We start from the raw sequence: 23,319 nt of genomic DNA on the forward strand, positions 1-23,319 counted from the left end.
TATTGACTCAAACAAATTTGAGCATTCACATATTTGTCTCACTGTTGTTTACTGACCTGATTTTTAACATTCTATTTTATCTAGTGACCCTGATATGTGATAGTGACACATAATTGCGGTCAATCACATTAGTTGGTGGGTTAACTTTAGTCAAGAAAAAAATAGTACCCTAAAGTACGATGGTAATGATTATAATGTTGAACATGTTTCATGCAAATTTAGGTGGAATAACTAAAAACATACCATCCTACATTTGGGCCTGGGGAGCAGAAGCCCCTGTCATGGTAACTACTTTAATTGGATTTGTCGTTGACCTTTCATTTGGTATAAGATTAAACTGCAATTACCCTCAGACAATGTTGCATGGTTTTTCTTACTTTGGGAATCAGGTATTCAGTATTTTAAGTTCCAGTGGAGAATAAAAATAAACAATATAAAGGACAAATTCAGTTTTCCCAAAAATTATAGGTTTTACTTCGAACAAAGTAAAATCAAACATCTCTTAAATGACTCTTGAACAAATGAAACATTTCATTTTAAATTACAGATTATCCAGGTGCATTAGGTCTGGAATTGAGGAACAGATCCCTCACTGAAACCTCAACGAAAACAATCTTCATTTAACACTTGCTTCCAATTTTCTCTGTCTCCATTCACAGTGTACTCAGTCAGAGTCAAGGTCAATCTACAATTCTTAAAAGTGACAAATGTTGGTAATGTAACAGGAATAATTTTAAATGTTGTGTTGAGATGGAAAAGAATTGTCCTTGACAGTTCTCACGGAGTTTCTGGAGAAACAATACATTTTTGAGTGTATCAACATCAAGTCCTGGTTATTACTTCATAACCCATCTTCTATGATGTGCAATAAAACAAAAAAGTTTTAAATATGTTTTTTAAACAAAATTTTACATAGTTAGCACTTGGGTGCACTGTATTTTAATTTGCCTCATACCAGGCCAAAGATTTCTATATTCAGCAAATCTGAATATCTAACAAAAATTCTTGGACCTGGATTGATGTGCACCAGGATCTTTGAACAAACTGGTGCAGCATGAGATGACGGAACAGTGAGAACGACATTAAATAAGTGATTGCTTTTTTCACATGGGTAACATACAGAATTTTCCTCATGGGGTACCTTGTTAACATTCACCAAAAGAAAAAGTGACTTGCAGATTAGATTCAAATGTAATCACATCTCAGTACAGACAGGTATGGGAACACCTGTGTTTTCTACTGACAGAAGGAACAGACGAAGCCTCAGGTGTTTTTTTTTGTCTCATCTGTGTTCTTTCAGCCTACATGAATGTAAAACTGATTTAATCCCACAAGACAATTTTTTTTCAGGATTTTTAAATTCATTCTGGACACACAACCCTGTTTTACATTCTAATTTTGTCTTAAATGTGCCACTCATAAAAATTTGTCTTTATTACATCCCGCTTCAAAGCGGTGATGTATTTTAATTGTCAGTGTTCGTGTGATCGTCCCTTAGTTCATTAGTCCACCAAATATCTTCGCAACCATTGCAGATAGATGAAATAAAAAAGCAGATTACTCAGGCAGCAAAGGGGGTGAAAAGAAGATCATGAACTTGACCTTGAGAAAACTACGTCAAGACCAAATTTCAACTTTTGTACTCTCAGGAACTGGATAAGATAGAAAGACGATGGAGGAGGCCAGTGTGAGTAAGACCATAGATCAAAGCTAGTGCTTTGATCTACCTATGCACTAGCTTTGATCTATGGTCAAAGCTAGTGCATAGCTTTAATCTACCGTAAAAGGTCAAAGCTATGCACTTGTCAGGTACTACTTTCAGGGTACCCTGATCTACCCTTCGCGGGATGTTGCAGTCTTTGACTGCCTTGTTTCTTTTTTGTGTGTCATCATTTCAAAATAGAACTGTAAGGACAAATGTATTCATTCTAATTTTATTCAAGGAAATTGCAACTGGTCAATGATTTTGCATTAAATCAATAAAATGACCAATTAGGATTAAAAACAATCCCATTTTAACGTCAATTAAACTCACACCATCCTTTTTTATCAAACCTGACATATATGTAACAAGTGTTGAGATGATTTTGGACAGGCTCTGCATTCACATTTGCTAAGATATTGTATATCCTTTGCTTACTAAAGTCAAGGAAATCTAGAGTGACATTCATTGAATGCAGTGAAGTCCTGTGTTTACAACTGAGCCTTCAATACAGCCATCACAGATCTCTAGTCCAAAATAATAAATGAAACAAAGTGCATCAACATTAAATCACAGCCTGCAGTTTGCATAAACAATTTAAAAAAACAATAAAGTGGTCATCAAAGTTCAAGCATGTGTTATGAGCTTCTCACTTTCCTCTTGGTTGAGAACAAACTCTTTAACGTTGTGTATTTTTGTTTGTTAAAGAAACTTAATTCACAAAATAAAATCTTCCAAGTAAGACAGCTTTTTCTTCCATGACACGTGTGAATAAACATAAAATCTGATCAGAAGAAACATGTGGATAATCCAGACATACACCTGACAAACAAACATGCAGGCAATCATTCCAGTATCTCGCTGCAACAGAAGCACAATCTGTCACTCTTCATGCACAGGTTTTTTTTTTTTTGGAGAAGGTTCCTTTGCCGTTAATAGCTGTGTTTTCAGTTACCACCTCAACACTGACAGAGTTGACCATTGAGTTTGAACGTGGCAGTGTTTGGTAGCATCATTGTAACCACGAACAGTGTAATTGTGTTTTTGTCAGTGTGCATGCATTTCTACATGAGGCAAGGTGTGAGCACATCAAGTGGCTGGTTTTTTCATATCAGTGAAGCCAAAGAACACTCAGGCTACTTCCTCTCTCACAGTCTCTAAACAATGTGTGCCATCAACAAGAAAGGTAACAATACATTCCTTATGTCCCCGTGTTAAATAAAAGTGTCTATGTTACATTTTTAAACCTTCCAAAACACAGTGTCAGTATTAGTTTCAGTAAAATGGCAGGATTCTTTTTCTCAGTATTGGCTCAGTGAGAGCAGGGACATATCAGTCCGGTGGTGGCATTTCTTTGACAGTGGGACAACATGTTTCCAGCATGTTTCTTCTCTCTCTCCCCTCCTAAATACAGGCATTACACAGTCTGTCATCATGGAGGAGAGGTGTGAGGTTTTCGTGTTGAAAGAATAACATAAGAAGAGTCGGTATAGTAAGGAACACATGAGTATGACAGCTGCAGGAAGTGTGTGTGTGTGTGTGTGTGTGTGTGTGTGTGTGTGTGTGTGTGTGTGTGTGTGTGTGTGTGTGTGTGTGTGTGTGTGCGCGCGCGCGCGTGCGTGCGTGCATGTGTGTGAGGGCAGCACGGAGCTCCCTCTTCCTCCCTCGCTATAGCAGCTCTTCTCTTTGCTTCTTGCCTCTGGCTGGGCCCTGACCATTCCTCAGAGAGCCATTTGGTCGCAGGAGATGCCCGCGCTCCTGCTCCGTCCACGGGACCCCACTGTGCCCCTCATCACTGTCCAAGTCAGAGTCTGAATGCATGAGGGCGGAGGAGGTGGGAGCAGGCATGGGTTTCAGACGGGCTGAGAGGCAGGTGGTGGTGGTGGTGGTGAGGAAGGGAGAGAAGCAGTGTGAAGTCAAAATGAGGCTGCGTCAAAGTTGTGCATAACAGGATACGTAAGCGTGCATTCATTAAGTGTCACTGATGATTTAACATTAAAATACAGTAGGAGCATGTGTAAATCACTTCTGTAAATGAAAATAAAAGTTAAAATAACAAAATATTAAAAGCAAAATTTCAAGGTACTATTTTATATGGTACTATTTTATATGAATACACCAGCCTTTAGCAGCACTTAAAGCATCCCACATCGCGTCAGGGGGTAGAAGGTAGCAGTGTGAAGTTTACGGACTTCTCATTTCTGTAACTTAACTTTCAAGTTGTTGAGGTTGTCCCACTGATTCGCTGCTGCTGACTTACTGGTTGTAGTGGGTGTGTGTGACTTACCAGCTCTCGGTGGCTGTAGCTCCAGACTGTCTTGCTCATCAGCTTCTAGGATTTTATATCGGCTTTTGCTTCTCCGCACTTTGCTCTTACGTCTTTCAGGAAAGTAAAAATCAGATATCAGTTTACTGTGAGGTAGTTCAGCAAGGCAAAGTAGCTTCAAAGACTTTATGGAATACAATACACAATATTATATATACTGTATTTATGGTATTTAATAATATTTTATTCTGTAAAAGTGCTCACCTTTTGCAGCAACACACCATCCCCCAAACAAATGTTGCTATGGCAACTACAATCGTAAAGGATGCAATTGTAACATATAGTACACTCCACTCTGAAAACACAAAAGTTTGTCATTACATAACGGAGTACAACGGAAGAGATTGCCTCATTGCAACAGACACTCACCACAGTTGCCCTCTCCATCTCCAAACTGAGCTCTGATGAAGTTCTCCATCCAAAAAGGGTGGCAGACACAGCGCCGTGTGAAGGAGTCACACTCACCATGACTCGAGCAGTTCAGCTGACAGACTGAGGAATGTGAGGCAGAAAGTTCAGTCGATGAAACTAGAGCTTTATATGGCAGCAAGTGAAGTCAAAGTGCAACAACATTCAATATGCATGTCACATAGAACTCTGAACGGTTTAGTGATTAGGAGATAATAAACATGACTCCCAAAGATGTAAAATAGTACATACAAATAAATAGCACACAAACAAATCCTTTAAAAGGCAAAAAAAAAGTCATCCACGTCTTATCGTTTTTTAGATGTAACTTTGAACTATATTCATCTGACACTCACTGACTGTGTCCACCCTTCGGGCCTTGTAGATAAGGAATTCATTCTGTTTGTGCAGCTTGTTTCTTAGGCCAAGTGCAATTCTGTGGCCAGACAGAGGAGGGCGCCCTGGGCCACCTGACACCAGGAAGACCAGACGAGTGCTTACGACAGAGGAGGAAGAGGTGTATCATTAGTAACACACACACTACCAGTCAAAAGTTTGGGCACAGCTTCTCATTTAATGGCTTCCTTTATTTTCATGACTATTTTATTGGAGATTCTCACTGAAGGCATCAAAACTATAAAGGAACACATATGGAACTAGGAAATAGGCAGTCACAGACTGCAACATCCCACGACACCCCTGAATTCAAAATTTTACTCCGACCTACTTTCATAGGTCAGGGTCATTTAATAAAAGCCCTATGATCCAACTAGTGCATACACTAGTGCATATGGAGAAGGCAGGTGTGAGTAAGACCATATATCAGAGCTAGTGCATAGGTAGATCAAAGCATTACCTTTGATCTAGGGTCTTACACTGACCTTCTCCCTCATCTGTCTATCCTATCCAGTTTCTGAGGGTACAAAAATTTAAATTTGACTGTAACCTACTATTCTTGTCCTATTTTCCTTCACTCTGTCATTCATCTCATCCAAAATCACCTTGAATAGGTTTAGATCAGGTGGTTCTCATTATTCTCTTTCTTGGTCAAAAAGGCCTCACACAGCCTGGATGTGTGTTTGATGCCCTTCTCCTGTTAGAAAATAAATGACGGTCCAAAATGCAAACCGAACGTGTCGCCGTGTCACTGCAGGACGCTGTGGTGGCCATGCTGACTCAGCGTTAACTGCAATTTTGAGTAAATCCCCAGCAGTGTCACCAGCAAAGCCACCCCACACCATCACACCTCCTGCTCCATGCTTCATGAGTTTGAATCTGGACTCATCAGTCCAAAGTTCCATTGGTCTAATGTCCATTGTTGTGTTGTGTCTCTTCACTTTGGGATGCATTCACAATTATTTACAATTTTCCAACTGACTGACTTTCAATTCCCAGAGAAATGATGGACTATCATTTCTCTTTAAAGAGCTGATTTCCACATAATATACATTCTAGCAGTTGCTCAATAGGGCTGTCACCAGTGTAACCAACTTGATTTCTGTACGACACAACTAATGGTTCCAAACCATAAAAAAAAAAAAAGAACTATGACAAGGAACACCTTTGAAATGGAAACCATTTCAGGTGACAATTCCTTAAACTCATTGAAGGAAGGCCAAGCTGGAAAGCTGTCATCAAAGCAAAGGGTGGCTACTTTGAGGAATCAAAAATATACAACAAACCTAGAGTCTTTCACATTTTTTTATTTTCTATTCCATATATCACGTTTCATAGTTTTGATGTCTTCAGTATCTACGTACAATGTAGAAAGTAAGAAAAAACTTTGAATGAGAAGGTGTGTTCCACCTTTTAACTAGCAAGGTAAACAAATATGAAAAAGCATACAGAAATTTGTGCTTGAACCTGAATTTAAAAAAGGTAGCTTGATGGCTCACCTCTGCTCATTTAGAGCACTGATCTCTCTAACAATGATGTCGCTGTCGAGTACGCCCAATAAAACTCCAACCTGACGCAGCAGCATGTCACGCTGATGGTGGGAGACCTGGGATACAGCGACCTCCAACACCAACTCCACCAGGTCACGCTCCCATATGTCTGATTATAAGAAAAAGAAATTACAGGTGATAAATGAGTTTAAAACCTCAGAAGGGACATAACGGGGGCTGAAAGGACTGTCCTGTTGAGGAACAAGTAACAAGCAGAAAAAGTTGATACCAGAAAAACAACCTGTTCCGTCCAACACAGAAATCTGAGCAAGATGTCTGAGTACTGATAGATTGATTTCTGGTTGTAATTTGTCTGTCAACCGTGTGGTGCATGCTGACAAGCTCAGACCTCTGCTGCCAATTGTTGAGTTTCATGCTGTGTGAAGCCTATTTGTATGCACTGACACGGTTTAAGGCAAAAATATACTCCAGTCTATTCAAAACAAAAGATAAAGTGCAGTGATTTAGCTTCTCAGGATACCAACAATTTAAAGAAAACAGACATGTTTGTGTGGGTTCACTTTACCTGGTTTGACCTCCACTGAGCCACTGTCAGTGCTGGTCTGTCCCTTACTGTCAGTTACAGTCAGTGTGAAGCTGTACTTGCCCTCAACCAGATTTCCCAAATACAGCACTGACTGATGGTCAGAGTTGTTCATCACATCCTGTTCAAGGAAACAAAATAGTACTAAGGGTGAAGATGTTTATATTGTGTCTCCTTTTGCAATTCTGAAGATTTCTGATGTCACTCTAAAATTTAATAGTGGTCAGTTTTATGTTCTCCTCTCTATAAGACACGACCATCTCACCCCAGCAGCAGGGCTGTTATCATCTCTGGTCCACAGGTAGCTGAGGCCGCCTTTGTCATCCGTGGAATGAGATCCATCAAGATAGGCAGCCCTGACAGGCAGAGTGATGGGAGGACTGGACACAACGTGAGCCACCGGTGACTGATCGAGCTCTGGAGGAAAACCATGAGAATGATTTCAATTTTCATGTTAAATTATATTCTGATGCTTAATTCAGAAAGTTGACAGGAAAGGACTCCCATCATAAACTGTTGTGGGCTCTTCCACTGAAGTGAATCTTGGTGCAGCAGCAATGGAATACTCCTTTAATGTTGCACATCTTTTCTATATGATTAGTACTACTGGATGTACAAGTGAGGGTGTGACAGCATCAAAGATTTGACAAGTTACTCCATAAAAATTCAATAAGACACAAGAGACAGTTTGTCAGACATGTCAATGAGGTAATCAATTTTTGAACTGCTTAATTTTTTCTGACTTGACTCACATATTTGGGGTTCAGCACCTAATTTCCCTTATTTATATTCACACCAGTCCACTTTTTAACATGCTCTGCTCCTGTTGTGGCACGGCTGCCACTCCAGTCAAACAGAATATTGTGACATTATGTGGGAGTTGCATTTTACTTGAATTAACTGTCAATTTTTTATTTTGTGAATTAAAAATGTCCAAAAGATTGTGAAAGGGGACTTTCACTGGAACCGCACTTCCACTATACTTCACTCCATTCAGCTTTGGTATCGACATTTTTCTGGAGGCCTTTAAGACTCCAATGGCGGTGGCACTAACCTGTAATCATCTCAGGACTTAAACACAACTGTGACGCTTTAAACATTTCCCTTTTGCAGCTTTCATATTTCCATATGCAAACACCCAGATTGGTGTGTGGCCTTTCTGTTTCGGTAGTTTTCTGCTCCTGACACTCCCTGAAAGTTAAAACTATACCTTGGTATGGACTGAACAGATGAAGAACACTTTGGTCGACTGCGGTTGTGGTAAAGTGCTCAACAAATTAAGAATGGATTAGATTGGAAGAACATGGTTGATATTTGGACAATTTCATGATCTAAAACAGCCAACAGATATTTCATGGTGTAATATCTGAGGATAGGATGTTGCTTAGGTGATATAAACCTTAACTGTGACAACAAGAATACAGGAAAGTGACTACTTCATAAACAAAAGGGAAAGGGGCATACCTGATCTTTGTTACAATTTTTTGTAACATTTTTTGGTAAATAGCAATGACTTTAAAGATATCTGAACATACAGGTAACCACTTCCAAACAGGGTCACTTTCATCTTAAACAAAAACACAGACAGAAGAACATCTACATATAATTAAGGTTTCACAAAGTGACTGACAGTCAACTCCTGTCTAACTCTAAATTCCAGCCAGGAGGAAGTCATTAGTGCTCACACACAGCTTCTTACCTTCTCGGACTATGACGTTAACTGTGTCGTTACTCTGGAGATTCCTTTCATCAGTGACTGTCAGGATGAACTCGTACGTGCCAACATCAAGGCCTGTCACCGTGGCAACAGCACTGTCTGAATTCTCTATCTTCACACCATCAGGACCCCTGGTGGATGAGCAGATAAATAAACAGAACTTCAAGAGTTTACAAAAAAAAACAGAAATGTAAGCAAGAATGATACAGAAATAACAAAAGTTGTTTTTAAAAATCTGTTTTGCTTGTAAACTTGAAATTGACTGACTCAAAAGGTTTATGTTGTGTTTACAATAAAGTTTTTGGCGAATTTCGTTTTCAGAGTCTGCAGCTGAGGGGATGTGTGTCAATATTTGTCTGACTGACTTGGTTTGCTGCCAGTGGTAGGTGGTTATCTTCTGGTCGTCACTGCTTTTACTGCCATCCAACGAGGTTCGATCGACAGGTAGGGTCAGCTCCTTCTCCGGTCCTGCATTTGCTACTGGTGGCTTATTGTTTTCTGTAGGAGCAACAGAATAAAGGCAACAGGATAAATGCATCTCCAGTGTGCAATGAAAGACAGAGTACTGCGTGGGGAGTCACGGTGGCTAGGAGTCTACTGCATCCAAATCTATTCTACAAGTAATGAAGCACATCATCCCTCTGTCAATATCTACGTATAACCAATAGTACAGATAACAAGGCAGTCAGAGACTGCAACATCCCACGACACCCCCGAATTCAAAATTTTACCCTGACCTACTTGCATAGGTCAAAGATCAAAGCTAGTGCTCTGACCTATTGTCATTGATCAAAGCACTAGCTTTGATCTATGGTGTTACTCACACTGGCCTTCTCCCTCGTCTTTCCATCTTATCTGGTTCCTGAGTGTATAAAAGTTTAAATTTGATCTTCACCTAGTTTTCTCAAGGTCAAGGTCATCATGTCATTTTCACCCCCTTTGTCGCCCGAGTAATCTGCTTTTTGTTTCATCTTTCTATCTGCAACGGTTGTGAAGATATTTGGTGGACTAACAGACGGACGAACCAACGAACGCTGACAATTACAATACATCACCGCTTTGAAGCGGTAGTTATATACAATATACAAATACTCAAACTGTTCAAATCAGATCCGTATCTGAAAAAACAATATTTTGGCAGATGAATAAAGGAAAGGTTCTCTTTTGAAATAAAAAAAATTGAACATCTTTTTTATTAACGCAACAAATTAAAAAAATAAGTAGCAACAGCCACAAAAAGTCTTCAACATCACAACTGCATTCAAATTCAGTTACAAGATGAAGTAAACCTATGTAATCAAATTCGAAACTTTGAGCTGAAACACAGCAACACTTTTTTTTATTTCATGATTTTTTTTATTTCTCAAACAAACAGTCTGATATTGTTTTACGCTTTAATTCATACAGCAGATCCTCAAATATACTCGGATATCATGCTGCCAGGGTATGTTTCAGTCTAAAATCTAGACTAGTGTAACATTCATTCACCCGGTCCAAACACTGTTAACCAGATATTAAACAAAACAACGTCCTATTGACAATTTGACGACTGACAGCAGCTTCAGTTTATAGAGGTCGATGCTAAAGACAAACACACTGTTGAACACTGTGCTTGTTACATTTCATGTGTACTTTACATCAAGATATCAACTGTGTAAGAAAGGACAAATAAGAGCAGGTGATTAGGTGGTGCACACATGTGGAACTGGATTACGTGTTGGAATATGTGGAGCTGGATAGACAGATCTAAAAAACACAAGTGTGTCTGTCCAAAACCTCTCAGTGACCCTACAATCACTACATTCTGTTTACTGCTTACCTGGCTGCACAATGACTGTGACCTTGGCCGTGTCCTGTTGGCCAGCAGAGTCTGTCACCGTCAGCTGGAAGGTGTAGTCGCCCTTCTGCATAGCCGACAGCTGCAAGGTCGGTGTCCGTACTCCCTGAAAACAGATGCCACTGTTAGGATTCTGATATCCGGAGAAAAATAAACGCATTAATATTAAAAGTGCATTGAATGTTACTAAGCTGTCCCACCTGCATGTCCACCACTTTGTCTTTGCTCTCAGGGCTGAGGGACCACTCATAGGACAGGAAGTCGTGGTCATCTGTACTTTGGTTGCCGTTAAGTGTGATTGAGTTTTGGGGCAGTTGGATGACCTGGAGGAAGTTAACAGAACGGCTGTTTACTGATTACCAGTGAAATGAAACAGTGTGTTGACAGTTCACACATTTAAGTACAGTAGTACCTTGAGATACAAGTTTTATTCTTTCCGTAATTGAGCTCCTAAGTCAAACAGCTCGTAACTCGAACAAATTTTCCCCATTTGTAAAAAAGCCGCAAACCCCCTAAATTATTTTTTTAAAAATCCACCAATAGACATACTTACTTTACGATAGATAGATAGATAGATAGATAGATAGATAGATAGATAGATAGATAGATAGATAGATAGATAGATAGATAGATAGATAGATAGATAGATAGATAGATAGATAGATAGATAGATAGATAGATAGATAGATGGATAGATAGATAGATAGATAGATAGATCAATACTTCATTAATCCTGGAGGAAATTGCACTTTATATATTTATATAATTATACAGTATGTAAGTTACATAAACAATGTAAAGTACAAAAATAAAAGTCACAAGCTACACGTTTACTCCGCGAACAACAACGAGATGTTGTACCCATGCTAACACGTGGGAAAGAACGAGATGCGGTCTCCGCTAATGTTGTATCCATCCGCCAACTAGTGGTGGTGTCTCAAAGCACGACTCGTATCTTTTCAGATTTTCTTGTATGGACAGAGCGACGACTCTTATCTCCAAAAATTTGTATGTCAAGCAGTTTGTATCTCAAGGTACTGCTGTATCTATACTTGACATTCACACAATAAAAAACGTTGTTCTTAATGCAGAGAGTTCCATGCAAAGACAAAAAATAAGAAAATACTCCAGACCTGGTTCGGGCCGGCATAGGCCACAGGTTTGTAGTCCTTGGCTTTGTTAACTGCGAGGGTGGCCTGGGTTGAGTTTGTGGCTCCATCTGAGTCCGTCACTGTCAAACTGAGAAAGAGTTAAAGGTTAAAATGACAAACAGCTCTTGCTAATGCTTCAGAAGGATGTCTGTAACATATTTATAGTTAATTGAACTTTCATCCAACATCCATCTGTACCTGAATGTGTAGTTCCCAGGCACCAGGTTGGTGAGAGTGAGTACTTTGGTGTCTGCAGAGACCTTCTCTTCCCTCAGGGGACCTTTGACCTCTTCCCAGTACCACGCAACCACTTTGTCATCGTCGGTGCTCTCTGTACAGATGAAAAGAGGAAGGTAGAAAGCTGTCAGTGAAAATTACCCACAAGGATAAAATGTAGAAAAATAACATTTAAAATTATGGGGGGAATATGGAACATATTCTTGGAAATGTTATCATCTTTGGCTGGTGTTAAATTTGGTGATGATGTGAGACACTCACGGCTGCCATCTATGACGGTAGAGCTGATGGGCAAGGAGATCTCCTGGAACTTTGGGGAAACTACGGCAACAGGAGGCTTGTTTACCCGCGGCTCTGTCACATAGAAAACAGGAAAGTAACTCATTTAGTGCGCTGCACATCAGCTGCCACATTAATCAGTCAGAGACTTCCTTGACAAACGTTACAAACACAACTGTGTACAAGTGGAGAGAAGCCTGTCTAAATTTATTCAGTCAACATGAAAGTGGATGCAGCATTTCTTATCATATAGTAAAGAGACATATAAATTATCGTGAAACATTCAAAACGCAGGAAAATGTAATTTAAAAACTAAGATTTGAAAAACTGTGATAAACTGGCGACTCGTCCACGGTGTACTCCACTTTTGGCCCGTAGTGAGCAGGGATAGACTCCAGCATAAGCTGTGAACCAGATTTGGTAAGCGGATGAAGATGAGACTGTTACGATGGTCTCGTCTTCAAGGAGATAACTGAATGTACATCGATTTGAAAAAGAAAAAGCACAGAAGTACGAGATAAATTAAGACATTAACTAGATATTTAACACACGTGAAAAATAATCGAGCATTAAAAACATCAAGATACAGACTGCAAACTGTTAAGTTTACAATTGTATGAATGAGTTATAAGCAGCTGAACGTTGGAACTCACCTGGTTTAACCGTGACATTGACATAACCTTCTCCGTGGGCCCCCTCTCCATCCACTGTCACCTCAAACTCATACAGGCCCACAGTCAGCTGAGAGAGAAGTCAGAGAAATGGAAAGATGAAACGATCTGTTTTTGACAGTCTCTTCACACACAATTGAAACACCTACAAGAGCTCAATAAAGCTCCAGCTGCATGTTTTATTTTTAGAAGAACATGAAAATAAAAGCTGTAATCCGTACCTTGCTCAGTTTAAGCGTTGTGCTGTGTTTCCCTTCCATCTCCCCGCTGTAATCTTTGGGATGAGTTATCAGACGCCAGTCAAATGCATAGTCTGTCCCTGCAGACATCGTGACAATACATAAATCTAAAAATAAAGTACCAGTATGCAAACTGCTCATGCACTTCATTAAAATATTTTGTACAAGAATAATTTCCATATTAGATACTTTAGTTTTGTTAACGCATGTCAGGGAGAGATGAAGGGTTTTACACATATTCTCCTCTGTAACAGTTCTACCTTTGTCTAATCTGGACCTACACTTTTCCTGCAGTTGTTACATACAGCGCACAGATGGTGGTAAAGGAATGCAGCTGGTGAGCAGGTTGTAACTCATGACATTTTTAACTGAACACCAAAATTTTGCTTTAAAAAAAATGCATATTATCCACAGCTATCACTTCTGCAACACGTTTATAGCATTTCTGTAGATTTCATAGAAGTACTGAGATTATTTAAGGAAGCAGTGTGGGACAAGCTTCCTGCTGATGAATTGCATGGTTTTACCTTCCGGCGGTGTTGGGACCACAAAAGCGTTGAGTTCGACTTCGTTGCGGGGCAATGTGACCTCCACACTCTGCCCTGCAGACACCACCAGCTCTTTCGCTGCTGAGGATAGACAGAGGTTCCAGAGATGATGATGATGATGTGCAACATGCCTTCATGTATATTCTTGATAAATGTGTTGAGAATACTACTACTCTTATGACTTATCCAATTGCTGTCTATCCTATTCTTCCACTCTCTCTGAACACTACTGCTGTCGTAAAAAATCGTAAAAATGTCCCCACTGTGGGATGAAAAAAGGATTATCTTATTTTATAAGAGATTTATTAAGAGAAATAGCAATAATAATAATGTGGGAATTGTACATAAGCCTACTGTAGGTTTCTACTTCCACTTTCTCTTATTGTGTTTTTTTGACAACTCTAGAGCAGATCATTCTGTACATGACATGACAATGCTCCCTTTATAACCATGGGAGGTATTGTGCAAGTGTTCTTTCATGTAATTATTATTTAATATTGTGTACAATTGGTTTGGCTTTCAATGTGGATGCAGAGGTTTGCTTGAGTTGACCTTTGCACAACCTGTATTCAGTTAAAGCAGCGCAGCCTGTTAGGTTTGTTGGGCTACTTATAAAAGAGCCTTCATGCAATTACAGGCAAAGGCAGTTGCATTCTCGCCATTTGTAACCAACCTAGTTGGATGGCGATGTTATCCTTCAGGGAAAAGAAACTGATCACACAAGTTGTTCTTGTTTTTTACAGCACATTCCTTGCTCCAATACTCATTTGGTTTCACACCAAAGCTGTCATCTCAAATGATTAGCAAAGCAGTCAGAGACTGCAACATCCCGCAACTTACCCTCACCTACTTTAAGGGTAGATCAGGATCAAAGCTTCAGGGTAGGTCAAAGTTATGCACTAACTTTGACCATAGATCAAAGCTAGTACATATGTAGATCAAAGCACTAGCTTTGATCTATGGTCTATGGTCCCTCATCTTTCTATCCTATCCGGTTCCTGAGCGTACAAAAGTTGAAATTTGACCTTCACTTAGAGATCATCGTCTAATTTCCATCGCTGAGTAATGTGTTTTTTGTTTCATTTTCTATCTGCAACGGTTGCGAAGATTTTGTTGTGGACAAACGAATGAACAAACGAACGGACACACACACACGAACACTGACAATTTCAATACATCACCGCTTTGAAATGGGATGTGATTAGGCCAAGACGCACTACTGGAGGACCTAGAAACAGGTGATCACTATCAGAACATGTGACACCAGCACTTGGGAGAGACTTCCTCACCAGCCAGTGGTGGAGTTGCGATGACAGCCGTCTCAGTCGCAGTCGCAGTTCGTGAGCTGACATCACTGCTGTTGGAAGACGAATAGGTTTCTGCAGCATTGTCCACTGTTGTGTTCTGCTGTGATGGATGGACGTCTGCACTCCCATTGGCTAACTGGTTGGAGCTCTTCTGGGCTGCTTTAAGGCGTGCAATGTTGCTGGGTTCTGTTGGGGGTGGGTGAGCTGCTTCCCGTTTGGGAGTGTCCTGTAGAAATAGTGAAGAATTACAGGTTAGGTGGATAATTGAACAAACAATAAAGAGCCCACTTAAGGTTGAATTTAGAGAACCTTTGAGTATGGGAAAGACTTAAAAATGAATAAAGCCAAAGGCAGTACAAAGTCTAACATATTTAAATCCTGGAACATCAGGCTTAATAATTAACTGCCACAAAGAAACAAAGCAAAGCTCAATCTCAACTTTCAACAGTAAAGTGTGTAGTCACCATGCTGGTAGGTTGTCCTGCGAATGAACTGTGGCTTTCCTCATTGTTTTCTTGAGGAGCTCTTCTACGCCTCACGATGACAGGGCCCTTTAGGTGAAGATAAGGTTCTTTATATTCTTCTTTTTGTTCATATGTAAGACATCTTACAGAGGTGATAGCAGATATTTTTTTCTGTGAGCAAATCAAGTGACAAAAAAGTGCATCCTTCATTTTAACATGAAACACGCTTTCTTTTCCCCACTTAATGCCTGAGTCACACAGATCCTGCTAATATAACCACCACAGTTTTACTGTTTAAATCAGGTCAGACAATGTTTCTCTCCACCTTTGAGAGCAACTGAAGGAGACCAAGAGATTCCTGGTGCGGCTGGGGCAGGAAAAGAATGGGGCAACCCCCGGGCCGCCTGCAGGTAAGAAGCACGCATCGCCCACCGATGCTCCAAACAGCGTTGCAGCTGGGCTTCAGGCAGCAGGACTCCCAACACGTCGCCACAGCGTTCCCATCTGCGATAGGGTACCAACCCAGGGTGACGATACTGCTCAAGTGGATACCCAGCACCCCACCGGTCACCCGACAGAGATTAGCCAGCACACCTGGAAAGGGACAGAAACCAGGATATAACAATGATGTACTTGATTTGTAGAATGATTTGTTGACAGATATCATTGACAGACATCACTTCTATTGCAACATGGTAAAAAGAAACTATGGAAGTTAGTCATGGTATAGAGGTGAGTTTAGCAGATCTTCCATCAGGGATGCTGTCACCAATTTCTAGACTTTCAACGCTTTTACTTTTATGTACCAGGGCCTTGTTGAGGACTCTTGACTTTGTCAAATACAATGGGGCAAAGTGAAACCAACAGTGAGTTCCAGCCTCAACAAGGCAAACTTTAACAGATTAGGGTTTGACTAAACATTTCTCAGAAAAGCCAACATTCAGGCACAGTTTTAGCAATCAGCCAAGCTAGCAGCCAAAAGAGGAAGGGAGGCTTTTCCCAGACAAAACATTGATTAAAACCCCGAGCACAGTTTTCACAATTCTGCTTCCCCTGAGCCAAATCATTTAAGACTCATATGAGCAGTGCAGAGAGCTGGAATAGATAGCATTACCATTGCACTGGTTGGTTTAATTAGTCCTATTTGAGCATTCACAGTGTGGAAAGAGATTTATACAATCTGATTATTGTCCAATATGTCCAGTTTTATTTACTGTTGGTAAATAAAACAGCCCCATGAACAATAAATAACTATAAAGGAGTATAAATGTCAACAGGACATGATGATTCAAAAAAAGGGATGGGAGTCATTTTACACAGTTTAAATGAACATCCACATAAAGCCAAAATAGTGACTGAAAAGTCACTCTTTCACCAGTAGCCTCTTTAGAACAATGCTCACCGTTACAACTGGAATGACGTCAATGGATGCAGCTTCACTAATTAATACTGATATCCTCAATAAAACACATCACTGTCCCTATCCAACAATGTCTTTAAAAGAAATGATACTTAAGATTTCAGCCTTTGACAATTTTGTGGTTCCAGTGGTTCCAGACACCCAAGGACAGCAAACACTGTCACTCTTTGTCTCAGAAAATACAGCTGAACAACTGTTTTCAGTGCTGCTGAATAAATTTGTGTTCTTTGAATTGTGTTATTTGTAACATCCACAAGCTGCTGGGACCTAATTTAAAGTTCTACATGATTCATGAACTTCTTCCCCCGCAAGAGGAGAAAGCGATGAAAAGATTTGGTTGCCCGGATAAGACATTGAAACCTGGAGATCTTGCCTGCTCTTTCTTTGTAGAGTGCTTGCTGAAGTCCTTCGAAGTGACCTTGATTTGTTGGATTTCTTTTTGATGCCTGATTAATTACAACACTAACTCCAGTGATGAATAAAGTCTCTAACCACGGAATGTGATTGTCATTCAAAGCCAGGAGGCAACGAGTTTCAAGGCATCACCCAGATCACCTCAGGTGACCCATCCTACCCGGCAACCTCCATCTGTCGTCTCAACAATTTAGAAAATGTACAGCGGACAAAAGAAGACAAGAGCTGTAAACACAAGTGTTTTAGTTTGCAAACAATTTACATGCAAGCTGTTTATATTCTGTTTACAGCTGTATTAACATGGGATTTAATATATGGCTTTTTTTTTTTAAGAATTACACATTTTATTATGAGTAAACAGAAAAAGGAAAGCAGATTTCTGCATTGTAGTTTTGTTTGTTCAAGATTCAGCTGAGGGCTACTGCAGTCTTCTGAGAGCTTCTCCTGCTTATGGCAAGGCCATCAACGGTTGTGGAACCTTCAAAGGATAAAACAAAAGCAAAAAGAAAAAAAAAACTAAAAAAAACAAACATACAGCTATAAAAGTTGCTGCCATGGCAACACGGGTGCTTTGGATGACTTTATCAGTCAGAGTACTCGTCTGGAAAAAACTGATCTTGCCACATACAAAAACACACAGAAGTGCTGCAGTTTGTTTGAGCAAGGAACCCTTTGGCGACAATTTAGTCATCCCACTCCTATTCAGCTCAGCACACTCATAACGTCTCCTCACAGAGGCCCTATTGTCCTGCGTCACACTGTAACCTACCAAGCAGCGCAATATCAGCTCACAAACCCACACAGCATGGACGTCTCCACCTCGGATTAATAAAACAGTAAACACAAACTGAAAGCACGCAAGTATATCCATTATGATTGGCAGAAGGATGAAGACCCACCCTGAGTAATCACAGGTGTTAGCCCAGTGTAAATGAACGCTGGTAGTTTAGCTGGCACAGGTGGAAATTTCTTTATCAGTTCTCACCGAAAAAACGTGGGTTTTGCCATCGAAGTTTATTTTACCTGCAGGAGGAACCAACAGCCAGAGGTAGATCTGGGTGAAGAGGAGGAGTCGAGGTAAGCCCCAGGTAAGCAGCTTGTGGGGTGCATAGAACATTTTCCACAAGGATGCAGAATCTAGGAAGGAAACAGAACTACAGTATCTCAGTGCACTGATACTGCTCTCACTGTATTCAACAGAAATATGTCACCAGCCCCCCCCCCCCCCCCCAGACACACACACACACACACCCCGCTAAGAAAAAGACCAATTAAAAATACACCGTGGGTTGGACCCTTGTTTCAATATATTATCAATGACTTGACTACGATGCCATTAAAGGAACAAACAATGGAAGACATCCAAAAACCACAAAAATGACTATGTCTCGATTTTCCGGCTGACGCGATGAAATAAATCAATCTAATGACTTATAAGGACATTTCCAAACATTTACTGACAGCATAAGTTCCAAAAAAAAACTGCACAAGAAAAAAAAAGGAATGTTTAAAGTATTTTTTTTATTCTGTAATGTGTTGCCTTGTATCGCTCTCATAAAAATAACAGTCAACTGAAACTGCAGATGAGTTTATTTAAATACCGGCACACCCATTGAGCAAAACAACAACCAGCCAACTTGTCCTATTTACCTTCCTCCCAACCGGAGGGTGGAAGAAACAGATGGAGGAAAGGAGATGGACTGAGGAGCTAGGTTGGCAGCAGGGTGCTGCGGGGTGACGGGTGAAGACGGGGCGACACCTGCACTCTGAGGAAGAGATCCAACATGACTGCCTCCAGGGATTGAACACGCTCAGATGCTAAGCTAGTGGTGCAAGAGAAAGAGAAGGAGAAAGGCTTTTGAATGTGGATAAATTGAAATCTTTCTGAAAAGCATGAACAAACAGGAGACCAGGGTGGGCTGAATGATACATCGATATTATTGCGAACATGACTTTTAGTGGAACTGTTAGTGAATTAGAAATTTCCTCTTGTCTAAATTCATGATTTCATACAAAAAACATTTAAAAAGAACAAAACACGCTTTTTTTAACATGTATTGGAATAGCATTATTTCTTCAGTTACACATAGCAGTGGAACAAAGTTATATGAGGAAAAGATTGTGATATTTTTTAATCGTGATTTCACTATCATGCATAATTTAAATATATTAATCATTCCTCTCTCCACCTTCATTACTCAGTGGAATTTAAATGACTTACAGCTCATCAACTTGACTGCAAAATCTCAAGTAATTTTGATTGTACTGGACATAGAGACGTGCAAAGAAAACGAATGGGTTGCTCAAATGATTTTAATATTTTAAGACTACTAAAAAAATGTTCAGAAAGAGAAAAAAAGAGAATTTAGTTCAGTCCTCTGTCAGAAGTCATTCAAATCTTCCCCTGACTGTCTTCTGTTTTAATAGCAGGGAGGACAAAATAGTGTCTGAGACCCAACACAACTGTTGCGTTCCATTATGGAGCAACTCTGTTGATATCCTGTTGACAGAAACATGATCCTGTCAGCTTCCTCCTTTGGCCCATTTAGTTGAAGCAGCAAATGACTGAGACACAGAAAATGAAAAATGCATTTTTTAACTATGATGATGCGTTTAGTCACTGCGTCTTAGCTAAAGAATAAACATTTTAACTAATCATTCAGTCCATAAATGGCCTCTAGCTGTCTAGCTTTACAAGGTGTTATCCAGGTTGTGTATGGAGATAAAAGTAGGGCTTTGAACCAGGTTTTTTTCAGTTTGTTCCGAACAAAAACAGAATTATAACGTTTCCAAGAATTGATGTTCCTGAACCAGCTAGAACAAAAAAAAAAATTTCCCGAAACGGTTATTAACGTCCCTTGTAAATATACAGTACATAGGTAGGTAGCTCTAGGACTTTTAAATTGACCATTAAGGCAATGACTTTACATACTGTAGATGTGTTCCTACAGTAAACAGAACAGCAGCAGTGATCCAGTTACAGAACAGAGGATGGAGAATCAGAGGAGACGGCGAAGTTGTGGCAGCTTGTGATGCAATGAAGTTTCAAAGTTTCAAAGCTTCAAAGTTTCAGACCAGAGTCCAGGGAACCTCTGCTCTAATAATTGCTGCAGACAACGAGTTAATGTCTAAATCAAACATTGTTTTCAGATTGACAGACTGCAGTGTTTACCTGCTATGAATATAATCAAGATTGGGACACTTCCTTTTCCTTGACTGCTGGTGATATGCCTTAAGTTCTCTCCTCTCTCATCACGCATTGACTGAATGACAGGAAGTGAAACATGAGGTCAGATATTTTTTTCCAAGAACAAAAAATAAGTATTTACCTGTTGCTATTGAATAACCGACTCTGTTCCAGAACATTAAAAAAATGAAGTTTTTGGTTTTGTTTCCGTTCCATGAACCGGTTCAAAGCCCTGGATAAAAGAGTCCGGGTTAACACTGCTGTATCTTCAAATAAACATTCCAATTTCTCTCCAAAGCCATCCAAACTCTCCTGACAAACTATCACAGTGATAATATAATACACTTCATTTTGATCACACAATTACATCCATTTCCATTCCCACTACTGCCATCCAAGTTCTTTGTAACACTTGTCTGTCACTCTGAGTAATTGAAGGATCAGACTCAGCCTTTTGTAGGATAAAGATATTTTATCTTGTTTTCCAGAAATGAGTCACACATGATGTGTTGGACTCATGAGAATGACAAACATTATTGTCCTATTTGTGTAAATCTGTTGTTCTGGAGAGACAGAGATGAATTCTGTTCTTTCAGGTAAAATAACACATGAGTGAGGCTGACTTATGTTTTGATGGGGAGTGAGTGCATGTCAAACATCAACCCCCCCGCACTCCCCTTCTCCTCAGGTGAGGAAAATATTGGGGGAAGGGTGGAAAGTACAGGTCCTGGGAAACTTTGTTCACCACACCACCAGGCCTCGTACACATAATTATGTCATCACTAGAATACTACAGGTTACTATGGAAATAAAAACCAAACATACAGTTTACACTGAGTAAATGTGACACTTCATGCCCACGTGCTTATTCAGCATTGAAGACATGCTGATGGTGACACTCTTTGCAGGGTTACTGGTTCGTAGAATTCAAGATAGCTACTAAGTTACTTCCTTAACGGACTGTAATTTCATGAAATCAACTCATGCATGTGTGACTAAAATACATTCCATCATCAGAAATAGATAAGAAGCACGCAAACCGCATGTGTTCAAACCTGTATGGTCTGTCTCCATTTCTGCTTTTCTCCGGAATGTCACTGGAGCTCCAACAGCCTCCTTCTGCGTAGCGATCAACAGCTCAGTAAGTTACAAATCCGCAAATGATCTTTTGTCCTCCTTGCTTTTCTCTACCCAGGCAGCAAAATAAATGAAAAAGCTTCCAGCAAAAATAATCCTCAAAAAAATTTTTTGTGACTCAGTCGTAGGGTTTCTCCTTTCTCATGTAACAATGCAGCAGATTTGCATTTTTACTGTGCAGTAAACGCCTAAAGGCTGGCGGTGACTTTTAGTGTGTGCCGCAGCAGTGACGCTCAGGTGCAGTCACTCCCTTGGGCTGATGACAGTTCATCCATTACACACATTTCAATAGCCACATTTCCCTTGAGGTGTTTCTGAAAAACAATGATCTCGGTCACATAAAGCTCCCCTTATGTCCAGAAAGTTCTCTCTCTCTCTCTCTCTTGCTGTTTCTTCCTCTCTTCTCAGATTCTGTGGTTGATAGAAGCTTTGGATCGGCTTCTGATGAGTCTCACACCCAGCCTGTAACAAATGCAATGTGGAATGAAAGTTCATTTATTTTTACTCTGCAAAGTCCTTGATAAAAAAATAAAATAAAATAACCCTCTCGTTACTATATTGTGACTTTGACAACTTAAATAAAAACAACTTTACAGCGCAAACTACTCCTCAGATTATATTAAGTGAAAGCATCACAGCAATATCACAGATCTCTATGGTCAAGATTGTTTAAGTAACATGTTTAAAACGGAGTATTTATTATTTACAAAATAAATAATAGCAAATCCATTCTGGTCAAGACTATTGATTCTTTTTATTTTATAAAGTCAATTGTAGATTTAAAATAAGAAAGCAGCCATCATGTAAGTAGTTGTAGGTTAACCTCTACTCCAAATGAATGGCTGATCCTTAGAGTCTGGATTAACTAAAGTTAAGAGTGTCCGTAAATGAATGTATGAATAAACATCGGTCAATCTAATGAAAGCACTAGAATAATGTAATTCTATCTAAATGGTATACTCTTGCTCATATGGTTAACCAGTCTTTAAAGCAATATTTTTTAATAATTAGATTTCTTTAAATAATTTAATACAGGATCATTTCTACAGCTACAACCTGCGTAGTCTACCTGATGACTACATTTATACGGTGATCCAGGTGCTGAAGCGGGATTAGGACCCTTCGTATAATTTGGTTACAACCGAAATCATTGAAACAAGAGGGTTGAGATTATTTACCATCAAGTATTTCTCCTATTAATCCGAGATCCCTGAAGCTAACAGCTGCTGGCACTTGGCACTAAACCTCTCTATACAGCGTGTGAGAACAGGGACTCGTCCTGTGCGTGATAATAGAAACTGACACTACCACAGACATGGAGGGATACATGCACTTACAGTCAACCTGGCTCGGTCTTTCGCTTCGGTCGGGCTCCGTGTTGCTCCTCGTCGCTGTTGTTGTTGTTGTTGTTGTCCCCTGTATGGTTAATTAGGTCAGTGCCCCTTTCTCCTGTACAGCTGATGGGCCTGTGTGACGCTGTCAAGCTACTTTGAGGGATACACTACTTCCGGTAGCCGACATTTCAGAATAAATATCAGTGCCACAATCTTTGAAGCATATCAGGACCGATAGACGTGAAGTGGTATAAATTAATGATGTTCATTAGAGAATATCTGTCTTTAATACAATTAGACCATACGTTATATTACATACACGCACCCCAATATGGGTGTTGAACATACTGCATTTTATATTGAACTGAAAAAAAACTGTTTAACTTAATCTGAGTACTTCCGCCATGCGGCATCTTCTAAGGTATGAATGACTTTGTTCAGCCAAACAAAA

General features: G+C 39.9%; 1 protein-coding gene across 5 annotated transcripts; it reads right to left on the reverse strand.

The window, feature by feature from the left end:
- Positions 1–1,922: 1,922 nt before the first annotated feature.
- kiaa0319l (KIAA0319-like ortholog) lies at positions 1,923–23,013 on the reverse strand. 5 transcript variants are annotated; one of them, XM_068333370.1, is made up of 26 exons: positions 22,872–23,013; positions 21,453–21,996; positions 20,383–20,473; positions 18,861–19,033; positions 18,234–18,347; positions 15,702–15,970; positions 15,377–15,463; positions 14,895–15,138; positions 13,585–13,686; positions 13,040–13,137; positions 12,801–12,888; positions 12,130–12,222; positions 11,830–11,962; positions 11,614–11,719; positions 10,681–10,803; positions 10,463–10,586; positions 9,009–9,141; positions 8,626–8,774; positions 7,192–7,343; positions 6,909–7,047; positions 6,332–6,491; positions 4,793–4,932; positions 4,398–4,520; positions 4,233–4,323; positions 3,990–4,081; positions 1,923–3,564 (listed from the first exon to the last, which is right to left on the reverse strand). In XM_068333370.1, the coding sequence occupies exons 5-26, from the start codon at positions 18,325–18,327 to the stop codon at positions 3,371–3,373; spliced, it is 2,934 nt and encodes a 977-aa protein (XP_068189471.1). In that variant the 5' UTR covers positions 18,328–18,347; positions 18,861–19,033; positions 20,383–20,473; positions 21,453–21,996; positions 22,872–23,013; the 3' UTR covers positions 1,923–3,370. The 5 variants fall into 5 exon arrangements, with proteins under 5 accessions (XP_068189471.1, XP_068189473.1, XP_068189474.1 ...); XM_068333372.1 differs by lacking the exon at positions 20,383–20,473 and adding an exon at positions 20,540–20,629; XM_068333373.1 differs by lacking the exon at positions 20,383–20,473 and having other exon boundaries at positions 13,585–13,683.
- Positions 23,014–23,319: the final 306 nt, after the last annotated feature.

This window comes from Antennarius striatus, chromosome 14 (assembly GCF_040054535.1).
Source record: "Antennarius striatus isolate MH-2024 chromosome 14, ASM4005453v1, whole genome shotgun sequence".
NCBI classification, from domain to species: domain Eukaryota; kingdom Metazoa; phylum Chordata; class Actinopteri; order Lophiiformes; family Antennariidae; genus Antennarius; species Antennarius striatus.